The 17,673-nt window shown below is 40.8% G+C and overlaps 2 protein-coding genes and 1 pseudogene across 3 annotated transcripts; all 3 read right to left on the bottom strand.

The window, feature by feature from the left end:
* On the bottom strand, positions 1-4,091 carry LOC4331955 (deSI-like protein At4g17486). Its single transcript, NM_001417316.1, has 4 exons — positions 3,845-4,091; positions 2,433-2,650; positions 1,168-1,455; positions 1-566 (listed from the first exon to the last, which is right to left on the bottom strand). The coding sequence occupies exons 2-4, from the start codon at positions 2,644-2,646 to the stop codon at positions 325-327; spliced, it is 744 nt and encodes a 247-aa protein (NP_001404245.1). The 5' UTR covers positions 2,647-2,650; positions 3,845-4,091; the 3' UTR covers positions 1-324.
* A 4,442-nt stretch (positions 4,092-8,533) lies between these two features.
* On the bottom strand, positions 8,534-11,919 carry LOC4331954 (serine--tRNA ligase-like; annotated as a pseudogene). Its single transcript, XR_001544021.3, has 9 exons — positions 11,706-11,919; positions 11,548-11,618; positions 11,299-11,460; positions 10,836-10,941; positions 10,149-10,342; positions 9,781-9,884; positions 9,517-9,700; positions 9,244-9,423; positions 8,534-9,160 (listed from the first exon to the last, which is right to left on the bottom strand). The product of XR_001544021.3 is annotated as a serine--tRNA ligase-like (transcript).
* Positions 11,920-12,615: 696 nt separating this feature from the next.
* Positions 12,616-17,673, bottom strand: LOC4331953 (J domain-containing protein required for chloroplast accumulation response 1). Its single transcript, XM_015776779.3, has 9 exons — positions 17,159-17,673; positions 16,076-16,707; positions 15,484-15,791; positions 15,223-15,331; positions 14,771-14,856; positions 14,495-14,554; positions 14,321-14,398; positions 13,387-13,563; positions 12,616-12,985 (listed from the first exon to the last, which is right to left on the bottom strand). Exons 1-9 carry the CDS (start codon positions 17,491-17,493, stop codon positions 12,947-12,949), a joined length of 1,824 nt encoding a protein of 607 aa, XP_015632265.1. The 5' UTR covers positions 17,494-17,673; the 3' UTR covers positions 12,616-12,946.

Raw genomic sequence — 17,673 nt, 5'->3', positions numbered from 1 at the left:
AGCAGGTCAGGCAGCTACAACAGCTGAAAGAATAGTGGATTAATAATATACAAAATACATCCCGGTTCGTGTCTCATGATCAGTACAGGGGGTGGGTAGAATTGAGAGGCATTCACTCTCACCCACACAGAGACACCTCTCCAGGTGACTCACTCGCATTAGTTCCACTTACATGATACAACAACACCACCAAGCATTTTGACTGATACCGAGCAAAAAGAATTAGCTGACAGTTGCGGCAGCATGCAGGGTAGTGCCCTCCAGATGTTGCCACTGACCAAATTAGCCTAACTTGGTATCAAAAGTTACACAAGGGAGGCCAGGCTACCTATTCCTCAGTGATGGAGCGCTGGATTTCCTTGATGAACTGTACGCAAGAGGCTCTTTCACAGGTGATGTCGGGAACGGGGAAGATGGGGGCAGCTGCCTCTGGCTCGAGATCGAAGAGAAGCAGCTCAACGGGTTCCTCAGCCGCCTTTTCTCACAATCTTCAGGTCGACTGTTTGGATCATGGCCGACTGGGGATATCTTGAGTGATTCTGGCAGAAGGCAGTTGCAAATGGCACCTACAGAGAGAAAAGACACAGAGTTCCAGCTTGATAATAAGAATCTCAAATACCAGCGGAAGCTCCAAATCGTTATGACAAGAAGCCAATGTCTTAAATTAATGGATGAAGCTGCTGGATTGGTCCTGCTGCTTAACGCAAAAACTGGCTTTATGCATGTTGCAGTGCTTGTGTTTCTTAAAAAAAAGGACATCCAAAATCTTTTAGAAGATGGCACAAAGTGGTGCCGAGTGCATCTATACAAACAAGTCATCATTTTCCTTTCTTTTTTATTTTGAAAATTTTCTTCCTTCTCACAGAGAATCCTAAGTCAAATTACTGTAAAGAGTTGCACTAGCAGAGATGATGTGATTGCTAAAGTAGTTTTTTCTTTACACAATGATCAATGAAGATAATAAGAAACTTCAGTAAGCATATTTCTGGAAAGTGAAGTGGAGCCGATAATTTGTGGGCAAAATATGATGGCGGTAACTGTCAGACTGCTCAATGCATTCTGACTAAGCACATTCAGATGCAGTCATTGGTTTCATAATTTCCTTGACTTTGTAGGAGACCTTGAACAGCTAATATAAGCATTAGTGGTTGAATAAAGGTATGGTACCTATTCTGGCGAGGCGATTTACCCATTTTGGAATTTTGTTACCAGTCAATTTGTAACACATGTCCTTGCAAAAGTGGTTGCAGTTCTTTGTGATAAGGTGGTAAGTATCTCCATTGTAGTTCACTGACTGTAGCTCCATGAATTGCCTAACTTGAATGGGATCTAAGCATGTTGTACCGAGAAATATCGATTTCCTGAATCTGAAACCAGGGCATTGACGAGGCTCTACTTCAAATACTCCACTTGAGGGGTAGTCATGTGCTCCAAATGCATATTCAACACCATGAACTGCAGATGAGACAAAGGCAAATCAGGATAATATGTTATTCAATAAACCAGAGCTGAAATATTCTTTCAAAAGAAAGCCATTCAATAAGATGTATAACCAAAAGATCAAGCCACATTTTCTCCTCTCTCTGTAACCAGTTATTAGCCTTATTTGTTGTCTTCCATATTTTGCAAGCAGCATAGCATATCTTTAGTAGTCTGTGACAAAAATAGAAACTACACTGGTGCATTTTTTTTTTCTTTACAAACCAGCCAAACGTGCACAAATGAGTTATCCAATATTCATATCCTCCATTAAATCATATGTGACAATGGAATATATCAGAGTAACAATGATGTGCCACCACCAGTTCAAAAATGATCTAGTGGGAATTCCCAAAACTTGTGACCATGAACTAGCAACATTAAACAATACTTGGTCAAATTACTAAGGGGTTATTGTTGTTGGCCCTTGTAACATCTTAAACTCCCCAAACCCTTGCACCCCTAAATACTAGCACTACCCTAAGTCCAGCATGTAGCCCAGCACTATCAAAGTGCTCATCCTCCTTCCCTTTGTACACAAAGCAAGCACAACAATGTTTTTTTACAATTCACCAAATTGGTGCCCCTCCCCACTCTCATAGCTTTCCCTGGTACTCATTTCATATGAAACACGCTAGCACTGAAAGTTATTTGGCTACTGGTGGTGATGTCTGATGAGAGATACTACAGTTAAGTTACTACTAGTAGAAATCCTTAGGGAAGGAAACATAATTTATCACCAAGAAGCAAGCACTACAAAGGCAATGGTCATTCATGGAAAGACTTGCTTTCTCAATGCATGCTTTAGTAACAACTTGATAAGAGAAAGAAAGTAGTGTTGATTATTAGCTCTACTCTTTCTAAAACATCAAGCAGCAGTGAAGAATGCAGAGAAAATAAGCCATCATACAAATTGCACTTTTGGAAAAGGTGTACATGGCAGAGAGAAGAACCTTCAATTCCGGAGTGAAATATACCAAGGCCTGCCCAATATACATAGCCATTCATGGGTGTTAAATCATACACATTAAGATAAACTGGTGTGTCATCTGGAGATTGACCCGCAGCCTGAACCTTGGGAAACAAAAAGAAACGCAGTGCAGATTTCCTGCTCAACTGCAGAGGCATAAGTGACTTCCATCCAGGTCTTTTTGGCCTTAACTTCATATTCCTGCAAATAAGCAGGTGGGACATTCAGATATGAAGGATCAATTTCAACAAGTGCTAGTATTTGATAGCATTTCTTTCTTGTTCTAGGTAGATTAAAAGCTTTCAGCAGGGAATAACAAAACTTAGATACAACAATGAAAAGGAAGGATTATGTTGAATGATGAAAAGGTTAGCTCAAAGATTTTCTAGAAGAAATGTAAAAACATTACAAAAATGCTCCCCGTCTATACTAAAATTTTTAAATCAGCTAATTACCAAGAAGAAAATAAGGCACATTAGTTCAGTGTTCTCTCTTCTAGTCTTACTAGTTACTAGCTTGCTAACCATAGCATCTGCATTAGTCACATGATATGAAAATAAAAGATCTGGAATACTAGGAAAGGCTAAGAGTTCTTCCAATAACTCTTGCAATGAATACTGTTCACCAATTCAGCCCTTGACCCTTGAACATTTACTTCGATATTTGTTAAGTTTGAGTTTGGAGAGAACATCAGCCAGCGGATTACCATGAAGCTAGTCATTTCCAATGTCAAACACCAGTTTAGTCTTACCGCTAGGAGAATTGCAAGTGTTGCTTTTGGCTGGACTTCCTCTTCTACTTCTACCAGAAGTAATTTGAATCAAAGCGTACATACATTTACAGAGCTCTCATTTGAAGCGAGAACCAACAGATCGGATCTACTGTTCATTTTCCCACCTAGTGTCCACTAAAGGATATGTTAAAGATTACTCCTTTTTACATGGTGCCGCGGTTAATGCAGCAATGATCTTCAGCCAGCACCCAAAACAGTACCCAAAAAATCACTCTTTTTTAACAATACAACAAACAAGGTACGTACCAACTTGTATTTCCATTACTAAAACTAGTCAATAAGGGAGCAGTGTCACATACATCACCTTAATTCCAACAACATGTTCTGGTAAAACTAAACAGGCTGCACTATTGCTACGAAAGCAACATCTGGTACACCTACCAAACTGAACTGAAACTTCCCCGAAATAACTCCACGGTGACTCACGCTAAGAACAGATTTTTTGACATGAACGAACGACAACCCGTAATCCCCCCGTCGGGCCCTCCTACCGAATCAAGAACCAGGCAAAACCAAGAAAGCCAAGAGAGCCCGGAGCGGCAGATCCAGGCCAAGATCTTGCCGCACCTGGGACAGCCAAGAAAAGCAAACGGGCAGCTTACCGTCGAGCAGAGACGAGGGAGGAGGCCAATGGCGACGCCGGGAGCGGGGACGCCGGTGCCGGTGGGGGAGCCCGCCGCCGAAGAGGGGGAAGGAATCCGAGGAAGAGGAGGAGGAATTCTTGGAGGCGCACCAGCTGGGTGGGGTGGTGGTGGTGGTGGTGGTCTGGTGGAGTGGCTGTGGCGTTTGCTTGGTTTTTTTGGGGGAGGTCTCGTGATGGCTGGGGAAAAGCACCGCGGAACAGGGGCCCCTATGGGAGGGTCGTTTTTGTAATTTATCGCCTTGTCTTTTTCAATTTTTATTTATTTATTTATCCCTCTCACTTCCTTTCTTTTTTTGAAAGCTCTGCCTCCTGTGCACTCTCCGTCCTAATAAATCAATGTCTCAAAAAATATAATAAACTAGTACTCCCTCCGTCCCTAACTATGAGGAATTTTCGTTGGATGTGACATGTCCCTAAATAAAGAAGATGTCCAGATTCATTATAGTAGGACACGTTACATTCAACCAAAATCTCTTATATTTATGAATGGAGGGAGTATTAGATAAAATATATTCTAATATTACGAATCTAAAAAGTGATTTATCTTTTTTAAGTATTAGATCTTATATTCTAAAACAAACGGAGTTAAATTAAAATAGACTATATTTAGATTTATAGTTAGAAGTTAATTTATTTTAAATGGAGAGAGTATATTCGTACAGTACATTAATTGGAGCTTGTAATGACTAGTGAGAGAAACGACAGACAGACAGCCTCTATGGAGAGCTGTGCTAATGGCAGGTTTCAGGGGAGGAGAAAGTGCCAGAATCCCTTTTTGATTTTGATTTTTTTATGGTGCTTTTGATTTGAAATGAAGATTTACTCACTTTAAAAAACCGAAGATTTTGGAACTCGTGGGGGATGGGGGTACTCATTCTGTCTACGATGAAGTTTTGAAAACTAAAATACTCCCTCCATCTGAGGCCGAGTGTAGTTCCAAATTTTTTTTTCAAACTTCTAATTTTTTCATCACATTAAAACTTTCCTGCACAAACAAACTTTTAACTTTTTCATCAAATCGTTCTAATTTCAATCAAACATTTAATTTTAGCGTGAACTAAACGCACCCTAAATATAAGTACATATGACATACACCATCACTATAAGGATATTAAGTGCACTTATATTGGGATGGAGAGAGGATAACCAAGGCATTTACTGCACTTTAATTTCTTTACAACGAACTGACGCCCAGACTTGCGCCAATTATTCATATTTTAAGCATATTTTTAAATAACAATTTGAACCGAATAGCATACTTTCTCGAAAGGATGAGCCCTGTGCAAGCTTAATAAAAAAAAATCAATTCATTCAAAATGAAAGGACGATCCACGGAGCCATGAATGTTAGAAGATCTCATGACTACGGTGCCAAGTTGTCACTTGTTTCTTTATACTTTATCTCATCGCTAATGGTCCCAAATGCTGGAGTATATTTTTGTTGCCATTTGGGACTTTTTGTAGCCGGGGTCCTATTTCTTCTTTACAGACATATTGCATGGAAACTGTCTGGAATCTTTGAGCTGATTAGTGGCATGTTAAACTCAATAATACTCTGCTCGAATCTCGGCACTGATACAGCTTTTTAGCTGGACTAAAACTGATTCTGTTAAATAAAAACAACTATTTGCTCAAATGCTCTGCTCAGTTTGAATATTACCTGTACTCTTGTGGTTGACCTGGCTGTAGAATTCGTTCTACTGGTCGTTAGTTCGAATATGGGTAGGAGTACTATTTCAAATGGGTGACTTCACAATCAAGGGTACTAGCTATAATTTCCGATGGAAGTGCAATTGTGCAAGTGCTTATGGTACAGGAACACAATCATTAACGTGGGGGCTGATTATTAACGTACTACCGTGTTTCCCCCCAATCATTCACAGCAATTAGCCAATTCTCATGTTATTATTATGCACAAACACATGTTATTCAAAATTTGGAAGGCATATTCTTTCCGTGAAAAGTAAAATATAGTTGACAAATGACAATTTATCATTATTGAATTAGTGAACGTGGCCAGCACACCTGTCTCAAACCTCTGCCGAAAACTAAGTTTGGATACTTTTCATTTTCCGTCTGATCAATTACCAGTTTTTATTTTCAAAGAAGATAGTACTAATGTATAACTAGTCGAGAATTGTTTCCTTGACATGATTGCCAGATTACGTTTTTGTGTCATTTGGCGCTCCAACCTCCCCTGTACTCTGTGTACTAAAGGCACTCGCAATGGTTATTTATAGGCTCTCTACAAGAGATCCATGTCAGCATATTTATCTACTTGGAAAAGATTAAATGAAGAGAGAGAGGAAAACTATCTACTAACCTAGAGATAGTCTATAGAGAAAAACGAGGCAATGGATTAGAGAGTTATAAATACCCATGTAGACATACTATTAAAGTAGTTTACTATTAATCTAGTTTATTGCTGAGATGTACATGTTTTATAGATAACACCTTACTTTATTATTGTGGGTGCTCTAACAGTGCCCACTAAAGCATTAGTATCAGTATAGTACTAGTTAACTTGATGGAGGCAGTAAATACTCCAATTTACTGTGCTGTCTAATGGTCCCCTGACCCAAATCACAATCGGCTAGATCATAAATTTTGCTTATCTCTTACCCTGGCCTCTAGGGAGGCTGGCTGATGGTCCTGCCATTTCACATGAACGTACCGTTCTGAATTTCTGATATCTTACCTTCACGACTTCTACTCGGTAGCAGTAGAGCGCCGCTTACAGGTCGTTCGTTACTCGTTACTCCTACCCATCAGTTGTGGGTTGTTTACTACCTAAATCAACTCTATCAAATTTTAGTCATGCTACAATTTAGCATTGCTAATATTTGGTTGGGTTGAAATATGTAGGTTTTATTTGGTTTGCTATCTTTACTAGATTTTTGTGACACAGCTTCTAGTAGGTCCAAAGTTTGGTAGTGGAGATAAGTTCTGGTCCTATTTAGATTGTTATCTTGCAAAATTTTGGTGAAGTTAAGGGCATGTTCACTTTGATACCATTTTCAACCATACTATTTTTTGGTAAATGTCTACGTTTAATTTCTTGCCAAATTTGGTCAATACATAAGAAATCCTGCCAAAATTTTGACAATATTGATAAGATTTATTTTGGCTACAATCTGAACAGCCCTTGCCTTAAAACTTGGTAGGGATGTAGGGTTCATTTTGACAACAAATGAATACTTCCTCCGTCCCAGAAAAGTTGCCGTTTTACCACCCCTGGCTTGTCCCAGAAAAAATGCCGTTCGTTCAGAGAAGTGGTGGGCCTCACTACTCCCTATGCGTGGAAGTGGACCAGAAAAAACGAAGCGTTTTTTTTTCACGACCGATCTTATCCTCTCGCGGTCTCGCCCCCATCGCTCCATCCTCTCGCCCCCATCTTGACTGGTTTGCGCTTGCCCGGAGCCACCGTGCCGATCCCCAATCTCCGTCGTCCTCCATCGCCGCCCCCCACACAATCCCCAATCTTCCCCATCGTGATCCGGTTCATCTGCCACTCCCAACCCTAATCCCCACTCTCTCCCACCTCGATCCGGTCCCTATATCCCCAATCCCTAGCCTACTCACCTCGCCTTTCCTCTCCCCTCCACAGTCGGCGTGGGCGCGTGGCAATGGTGCGGTAGGCGGGCGCCGATTCACTGCCCGTTGTGGCTTTGGAGGTCACGGCTTGACTGGCCAGAAGGGTTGCACCCAAGCGGAGGGTGGCGGAACTGGACGTCGAATCACAGCAGGCAAGTGGAGGAAGGCGAGGTGGATGTAGGCGCCATGGTGGTGGGTTGCTCGGCGCCGACAGCGTCCAGGTACTCACCGACGAGCACCGTGGTGGTGGGGTGCTCGGTGGTCGGTGCCGACGGCTTCCAGTTACTCACCGAGGAGCAGCATGCATGTGGATACTTTTCTGATGCGGAGCGACATTCAGTATGTTGTTGATTCATTTTTTTACTGCAATAGTTGCAATTGTGTGGAACATTCTGGGCTGTATTCAAATGGGAGTTGAATCTAATAATTAAGGGTAATTTAGTCATTTGTGCTGAACACTCATTTGTGTATGATTCTTTAAAACGACACCTTTTCTGGGACGGAGGAAGTATCCTCTTATCTCATCATAAGATAACTTGACCCAACGATATAGCTTCTCTCGTATCCTAACCTGTAATTTCAGATTCGAAATTTGAGTAACGGATATCCCATTTTATTCTCCATGAGCTCTGAGTAACTGATATCCTCTCCAATATTGTCTCCACGAGCTATAGTACGGGTATCCTATTTTCTCTCCCAAAATTTTCAAACGAGTCAGGCAATCAGGCAATCGATCGGGAAATATCCATCCGTTTTCACCTCTATCCAGGAGTTGGCGGTGACACTACAGTACCCACCATGAATTAGCTCATGTAGCCACTGGCATTGATTGACAGCACAAGCGCCTCTCCCAATGAGTAATTAACAAAAGAAGCACAGCTCGGTGACAACGCTATAAAAAGTTAGGGCGGAGGGAGTGAATAGCTTCAACAGGTGACGATAGAAAAATATATGAAGCAATATTTCTTTTGCTACGCTGAAAAAGATCGCCAAAATGAACTACAAAATTAAGTATCAAAATTTAAATTTTAACTGTAGCTAATAAGCCAACAAGCAGACGAGAATAAAACTTTATTGGCCATAACAAGCCGATTATAACAAATATTCAGACAAGTAGTAATAGCGTCACTGTATGCCACAAATTAGTATAGGCACGAAAGGCCTTGAAAATGAATACATCTTTTACGGTAAACAAAACGCAGATATCCAAGATTGCCAGACATTCTATGCAATATCACTGTGCCAGTACATGGTCAGACAATGGGCTAATCAAGACACCAAAATGAGAGTCAAAACTGTAACATCATGATCATTGCTATAAGTATGAATAATATCCAGTAGTGTCTGAAAGCAAGAAATCTTTGTTGATTCCTCATCTAGCTCAGATAGCATTTCCCTGTCAAGATTATACCCAAATGAAAAAGAAAACGCACATGTTAGAGAAAGGGGATTGTTAGAGGTAGAGACCTTTGACTGTCTTATTTGATTTGGAGTTGAGCAACTTGTTTGCTATCCAGCTTGAAAGGAAGGAAATCGATTCCACCCATGTAAGGTTGCAATGCTTTTGGAACTTCAACACCATTCTCCCTCTGGAAGTTCTCCAAAATACAGCAAAGGGTCCTCTCAGTGGCAGTCAATGTTGAGTTCAACATATGAACAAATTGCTTGGATTGTTCGTCATTCTGCAATTTGAACATTAAATCATTGGTAATAACAGATGAATTTTAAGATAATTTGATCCACCAGCATCCAAGTGAAATGATACCTTTTTCTGGCCATAACCTATACCAAGTCTCCTTGCTTGAAAATCTGTGCAATTTGAGCAGGACACTAATTCCCTGTAGGTTTTTGATGCAGGGAACCATGCTTCTAAATCATACTTCTTAGCTGCAGCATCATTAAGAGCACCAGACACGATGGAGACAAGTTGATACGGTAGGCCAATCTGTATAATGGACAATGAAGAAATTATTAGACATCAAAAGACAGTTCAGGATGTAACAAGGTGCTTAAGATGTACGAAGCTTCTGATCTCTACCTCCTTGTAGAAATCTTCTGAATTTTTAATCATTTCTTCATGCATCTCCCAAGATTCATTGTCATTTGGACTTGTGACACAGAATTGTTCGATCTTTTCAAATTGGTGGACTCTGAAGATACCAGCCGTGTCCCTCCCATGTGAACCAGCTTCTTTCCGGAAACAGGTGGAATATCCAGCATATCTAAATTGGCAAAATTATCATCAAACTGCTAGCGCACATCAACCAAACCAAACCAAACCCTAAATTTAGACATTACCCACCTAATTGGCAATTCAGCAGGATAAATTCGATCACCAAGATGATACGCACACAACGGTTGCTCAGATGTAGCTATGAGATACTTTTCCTCTCCATCGCCTGTTAGCTGTCAAATGGAACTACTTTTTATGAACTTGTTACATTAAAGAAAAAAACTGACATCATACCACTGAAATTACACTTGATCAGACTGAATGTATCATTTCCATGCTGCTTAACTATAGTTACTACAAATTTGTGAACATAGAACAGCAAAATAGTATATTGATGATTACCAAACATATTTTAATTCGTGAAAACATTAAAAACCACAACTACGATCCTCAATACAAATGTAATATGTATAAAACCAGAGTTTCATTTGTCTTGCCTTGTAAAGCTCTTCGTCGAATTGGGCCAACTGGGCACATTTTCCCATGGTTTCCTTTCTCATGAAAAAAGGAGTTTGCATTGGCTTGAAGCCTCGCTTTCTCAGAAAAGCAAGTCCAAAATTTATCAATGCCAAGTTCAGTAGCACACCTTCATCCTTTAAATAGTAACCCCTTCCACCTGCTACATCAACACCTGCAAAAATTGGATAGGCAGTAAGTAACCTATAAATGTGAGAGAACAGAAAAAAATGGCAACAGTGGGATTCTGTGAATAGGGATCAAAGATCCTTTTTTTAAATTTTACTCAAATAACAATTATCCATGATCTTAAATAACAACTCATTCTAAGATGTTGGGTTTTTATACTCAAACAGAAAAGGTGATTCCTTGCTAGATAGTCCCATTAAGAGAAACAAAATGGAAATCTATCTTAAGAGAAATGCATGGACAAGCAATCAATAAGCAACTATAGTGGGGAAATCTATCTTAAGAGCAATGCTGGAAATGATAATAACCAAAGAAGAACAAAACCACAAGCAACTATAATGGAATCTCAGGCAGAAACAAGTTATTCCGATAACTATCAGTGAGAAAAGAATTATGGTTTGAACTTTGAATAAACTAAAACTAAGCAACCATTTTATAATGGAAGTAACTCAAATGAGAGTAATTCTTTTAGCATATACCTTTCTCCAAAGCTACAATGTCAAGCATCTTGCAAAGATCCACGTGATTCTTCAAATTCCCTTCCATCCTCTTCTCTCCCCATGTCCGTACAATTAAATTGTTTGCCTGCAAAGAAGGAATCAATCTCTACATCTACGTAGATAATTTCAAAGGAATTCAGAGCGACTGTTTCACATTTGTACAATTGGATCCATAATTGCCATGATCATATGTACCCAACCTATCCCAAATCAATCCAATGTTGCTCATGTATTACTAAGCCATCCTAAGATACAACAGCAAAAACTTCTTAATCCACGCCACTAAAGAGTTGTACCAAACAAGTTGTTCTATTGTCTGCATTACAAACGTAAGACAAGTCGACAAGTACTTCAAAACCTGCACACCTAACAAACTAAACAGCCAAAACCGTGCTAATTAACCCTAGAACCACGAAATCTAAGCATTCCACTTTGAACGCACCTCATCATCGCTGACAGGGACGGATTCGTGCACAATGTTTCCGATCGTCACGAGTTTGGCATCCAGCGTGCCTTTGGCCTCCTGCACCTCCGTCTCCTTGGCAGCCAACCTCTTCTTAATTTCTTCCGTGCTCTGAATCAGAGCCGATGCATCCTCCTTTTTCTGCACAGCGGCATGCTAACCGTCACACGCAAATCGAAAACCCCACGACGTGCCCACAAAAGGGGATCAAATCGAAGAAGAACGTACAGCCTTGAGCTTGCCGATTTCCTTGCTGGTTTTGTTGAGCTCCTGCCGGATTTTGTCGAGCTCGAACTGCCCTGCGGCGAAGAAGTATAGCTAGGGATCAGGGACCGCGGATCTGCAAGGGTTCGATCAATCCGGGTGAGGAGAAGCCCCTCTCTTACTCTGGCGCCACTGGTCGTCGAGGGCGATGACCTCGTCGACGAGCTCGACGGAGGCGGAGCGGTTGCGCTGCGACTTGCGGATCAGCTCCGGGTCGCCGCCCTTCTCCGTGCGGAAGAGGTTGATGTCGAGCATCTTCTCGCGCCGACGGTGGGAGGAGGCGTGCGACCGGCGGCGGCAGCGGCGGTGATGAGGAGTAGAGAGGAAAGGCTAGACGAGGAGGGTTTTGCACACGGTTTTGGCTTTTATGGGCTCGGCAAACTGAAACAGCCCAACCCAGTGTCCAAAATCGCTAGGATGGGCCCAAGTTGGGCCAGCAAAATAATAATATAAATAAAGTTGCTGTATATTGTAAGATAATGAAGATGCATATCGTTATCATGCGTGAACCAAGTGGGTTTAATTGAACAGAGAACTGAAAACACAATATACTCCACTTGGTAAGAACCAGGGTGAGGCCCAATGGATAATGTATGACTCTTTTGCCAACAATTTCTTAGGCCTTGTTTGTTTTTGTTCTTGACTATTCTGCACCCAGAATCAAAAATAAACACACACACACACGCTTGAGACTAGAAGTGGATTTTCATAATCAAAATCTAATTTTCTACTAAATCCAAAAACTGGCATGTAGCTGCTTTTGTGGATTACGAGTGATGATGTTCTTAACGTATCACGTAGTAATAAATTACACAATATCGACAATCAGCTTTTAAGAATCCAGCTTCTGAAAATCACAATCTGAACAGAGGGATTGTAGAATCAAAAGCAAGATCAAACATGACGAGCATCCAGGTGGTCGTGGAAGGCTCTCAAGTCTCACCTCTCAGGTAACCTGTGAGCGTACTGGAAAAATTCAGTACTACAAGACCATACTGTAGTGATCAAGCAAGAACCAGGTCTCACATACTATTTTTGCAACACACACACACAAAGGCCTCACACACTATTTATAGAATTTCAATACTCTGGATACACCCGTTTATTTGCCACAACCGGAAAATTTGTACAAGAACTGCTATTTTTCTAAGTACTTACATTTAGGCAAGCAAATTCATACAGTGCAATTCACCAGACTGCAAGAGGACTGCAATACCTCAAAAAAAAATGCATATCATGGCCTCCCATGGCCATGTCCATATCCAATGTGATCCTGGGCATTACCATCCGTACATTAAAGTGGACAACAACAAGCACCATATCTGAATGATAGAGCCAAAACAACGATAGGATCTAAGGAATACTATCCAAAAGTAACTGTATTGAATTCTTTCCATGCCTCCTGAAAAAAAAAGGGAGATATTGTGTAAATTATTTTACAAAAATCCTGATTTTTTTCACTGTCTCGACTCTCAATGAGAACCACAAGAATCACACGAGGTGTTTTACATTGTAAGAAAATCAACTTGAAAAGGAGAAATAACACCTGCAATCCGTTTAATATCCAAATAGGTACAAGCTTAAAACTTGGCTGTTAGTGACTTTTAATGGATAGCATTTGAGATAATTCTGAGGACCACTTCTACATTAGCATAATTCCATAAGGGAAAAAACACAAAACGAAACCTCAGTAAAACAACATGATACCAGATCTGCTACAAAACTATACCATAAACTTCACAAATTTTTTGCCATCAACTCATTGTCAATCAGAAAAAAATATTTGGGATAAATCCAGAGTACCTGTAGAATGTCAAAAACCTTTTCTGCTATATACTTCTGATGCATAGCAGCTCCTCGTTGTTGCAACTTATCTGGATGAAGGCATAACAATGCCTTCTGATAGGCCTTCTTAACAGCTGCTCCTTCAATTATATCAACAAGGGGGACTGGTTTCCATCCACTCTCAGGCCATAGAACCTAAGGAAGCACGAGAAGTTAACACAAAAAAGAATAAAAGCACAGTTGTCACGATATCATACTCCAAAGTGATCAACAAAAATAGGAACAATAGAATAATTTTGAAAAGGTAGAAAAAAGAGGTAATGGATGCAAATGTGGGTTTAAAAGTTGAAATATTGCTATTAGAAACCGAGTTAGTATATGTGGGCACCCCAGGAAATATATCGTCCATTGTTCAACATGACCAACACATGTATTTGGATGAGTGGGATCCATACACGCATAAATAGCCACTCATCCTTAGTGTGTCCATAATCACGGTTGACACCTTTCATTATATTAACCACGATGCCGAGTAGTAAGAGAGATATTCGATAGAATAGATTGTCAGTCAACTTCAACCAAAGACATGCTCGTCAAACCACTCGAAGGCGGTGACCAAATGTGTTATATATCTCAGGGGACTTGACCAAACGCTACATTCCACGATCATCTCAATTACTCAAAAACTCTTACTCATGCTTAGCTAGTCCCCAGGAAAAGCGACTAACCTCACACATTCATTGCAAACAATTGATAGCATATACTTCCTCCGTTTCATAATGTAAGACTTTCTAGCATCGCCCACATTCATATAGATATAAATGAATCTAAACATATGTGTGTGTCTAGATTCATTAAAATGTATATGAATGTAGGCAATGCTAGAAAGTCTTACATTATGAAACAGAGGGAGTACTATGAAATCACATGCAAAAGATGTTCTTGCACTCACATATTGTAGTGTAGAAAGCAATGACCTAATATTTCCTTCTTTTCCCTTTGACCATTCCCAGATTTTGGATTCAGAAATCTACATTGAAATGGGCAAGAAAGTTCAGAATTGGAAAAGAAAGGTAATGGGAAAGGAGTGACAAGTTGCCACACCAATTCATGTTGTGTGCACTACCTTTATTTGCTCTTTTTCCTCATTATTACGAAGAATAAAATCTTCAGAGACATCCTCAACCTAGTTTATAAAACAAAACAAACGGATATATGCAATTATAAGGTTAGGCAGATAATGTATACAAACAAGAAACAAAGGCCAAATGACAAATAATGGAAGCAGCTTTCAGCTTTGGTCGACAAATTAACTGGGTTACAATGATCTGTTTAATGGGCAGACAATTTTCGAATTTGCTTAGACCTAGAAGCATATAATGACTTCACAAGTATGACATACCACACATTCTTCAAGATCTTCCACTGGACCTTCCGCAAGATCTGTTATCTCATCTACCTTATATTTTGTTTGGGCATCGCTTGACTCTAGTAAGCAGAACAAGAAGAAATATTGTATATGTTATTCTTGAATATTACACAAGCAACACTAGTTTCAGAAAACAAATGATGACACCAAGCATACAAAAACATGCTCTTAAAAAGGAACTTCCAGAGAAAAAAACTAGCAGAACATGAATAAACAATTCTACCGTAGTCCCATAATTTCAATGTGACTGTTGCAAATATAACTAGCAGAAAGTCACTGAATGATTAACACGAGCATCAAGAGGTTAAGAATGACATGCGTGAGATTTTAAGACTAGCAAAACATGGCAATGGTTTTACTGCTGCAGTTGTCTGAAGAAAGGAAAAGAAAATATCTTAATTCATTCAAAGGTATGCATATCTTACCATCAAAAGAGGGAGGTGTAACTTCTTTTCTTCCAAAATCTGCCTTTGAATCCATTTCATTATCCACTGTAAAAACCGGTATCTCCGTCCTGTCTTGTGCTTCGCTGATCTGGAACAAGTCAAAGATTAATCCAACAGGTGTACTCTTCTTTCTAATATAAAACCACCTATCTTGTTGAAGACAGTACTCACAAAAGAAAAACAGACTTCTAAGAAATTGATCAGTATTCAGAGAATTATCCTGGTCTAAGATCAACTTACTGGAGAGGGTACAGGAGGGAACACATTCTGCTTGTTCATATTGGCTGTTCTGACATTGTCATCGACCTCCGAATTGGATATGCTAAATTTATCTTCAGGACCACTTTTGCTTCCGTTTTTCCCACTGGATGTCCGATCTCGTTTGCTCTTCGGTGAACTCTCAGGACTAAATATTTTCATGAAGTCCTTTACTTTTCCTTTCACTCTGCTGCCACGACTTTTCTCTCCTGAAGGTGACCGAGAACTTTTAGAGCTGGGGCTAGCTCCTAATACATTGTTCTTTGCATTATTGGTGTTATGTTTTGTTCCTGCAAACAAATCACATCAGCTTCAATACATTTATTTATAGAATTGCATTAAAAACATGCAAAGAAGATTTCATAATATTCATGCAAAAAGACATGCTCTTTTCTATATGACAGTAAAATAATCTGATTGAAAAACAAAGAGATCTATCCACTCTTCTTTCCTTAACGACTGCAAATGACCCAAAAAAATATGTTTACAACAGATAGCTTTGATGTCAACGCTACCAACAATATGTTTCGATAATGACATGTGGATGTGCACAGAACTCTAAACAAAAGGACACCTGATTCTTCAGATTTATCGCCTAGCACGTAGTCATCAAAAGCTAAAGGAAGGGCTCCATCCTTGGTTTTTAAGAGTGCCCCTAACGAGACATCTTTCCCAGATTTGTAGTCTTCGTAATCAGTCTGACTCTTTGATGCTCCAGTGGCAGTTGACGTGCTATCTTCTTCATCAATTAGGTCCATACCTTGCACAATCACTTGAGGGAAACTCCTTACTCCAACAATATCACCAGCATTTTCCTGTGCAGTAGTTGGCAATACCAAAACGGCACCTTTCCCTCCCCATTTATAGAATGAAAAATGGAACTTGTTATTGGCAATGCTACTTTCCAAGCTAACAGGAGTCCCTTCGTATTCACTGTCCATAGAGCTGACATAATGGGAGGTGTCCTTCTTATCTCCACTGTTAGAGCGAAACCGGGATAAGAAGGGATAGCGATGCCATGAAAAAGGATTCTTTGTGGAATCTTGTTGGGGTGCCCCTTGGGCTAGAAAGCTGTTCATGGATGAATTAGGTGAAGTTGGAACACTGTAAGCATATGATATTCCATCATCGTTTTTGTTGGATGTATGCCGAGATGGAGAAGTAGGGACAGAACTGTCCAGGCCTCCGTTGAACTTCATGGAGAAGCTGAAACACGTAGATATGAGTAAAATCAAAACAAATGTGGAAGTAAAATGCATCATACAAAAAAAGCAAAACGTTGTGTAATCAGCAGTTGTGTGCATGTCTAAGTGGAACTAAAATTCAGAACATCTGATCAGATAATAGTAAGTAAATGTATCATTTCTCTGCATTTAAGTTTTATGATCGACAAGTAACTATTCATCATTCATGAATCATGAGTTACTTGAAAACTAGAGAGTAATCAACTTATCATTATCAAAATAGAGGAAAGGGGCACATTTGCTAAACAAAATTTGTCCTGGCTAGAGAGGATTCCATAACAAATCAATCAAAATAGAGGATAGGGGCACATTTGCTAAACAAAATTTGTCCTGGTTAGAGAGGATTCCATAACAAATCACTACAATTGTTCATATCACTTCACTGAAAAACTAGGTAGCAAGCCAGGTAGTACCTCGAATGCAGGCGGCTGGTGGAACCGGGTGAGGCCTGCGCACCAAACACATCCAGATCCCCCGCCGCGCCTCCCCGCCTAGGTGACATCGACTCGCTCCCGGCGAATATGTCCTTGTAGAATTCCTGCCCGAGCTGCCTCCTCCGGTCGGAGCTCGTGCGGTCCCCGAACACGGGCCTCTCCTCTGCCCCGCTCCTCCCCTTCGTCGCTGAGCCGAACGACGAGTCCATCGACGAGCGCCTCAGGCTGTCGTGCCCGGACGAGCGGCGGGGCGGGCCGCCGAAGACGTCGGCGAAGTCGACGTCGGACCTGCTCGGGCGCTCCGCCGCCGCCATGCCGCCCTGCCCTCGAAGCGCCGCCGCAGCGCAGCGGGAGATTGTTTCGAGCGGGCGGTCGTCGAGGAGGCGCGGACTTGTGGCGGGGAGCGGCGCTGGGAATTTCGAGTGGCTGCGGTTTTTGCGGCGTCCCAGCGCGGCCGGCTGCCTCCATCGGCGGCCCGGATTTGCTTGTCCGTT

The sequence above is a fragment of the Oryza sativa genome, chromosome 3 (assembly GCF_034140825.1).
Source record: "Oryza sativa Japonica Group chromosome 3, ASM3414082v1".
NCBI classification, from domain to species: Eukaryota; Viridiplantae; Streptophyta; class Magnoliopsida; order Poales; family Poaceae; genus Oryza; species Oryza sativa.
This window is presented reverse-complemented; position numbering and strand designations above follow the sequence as displayed.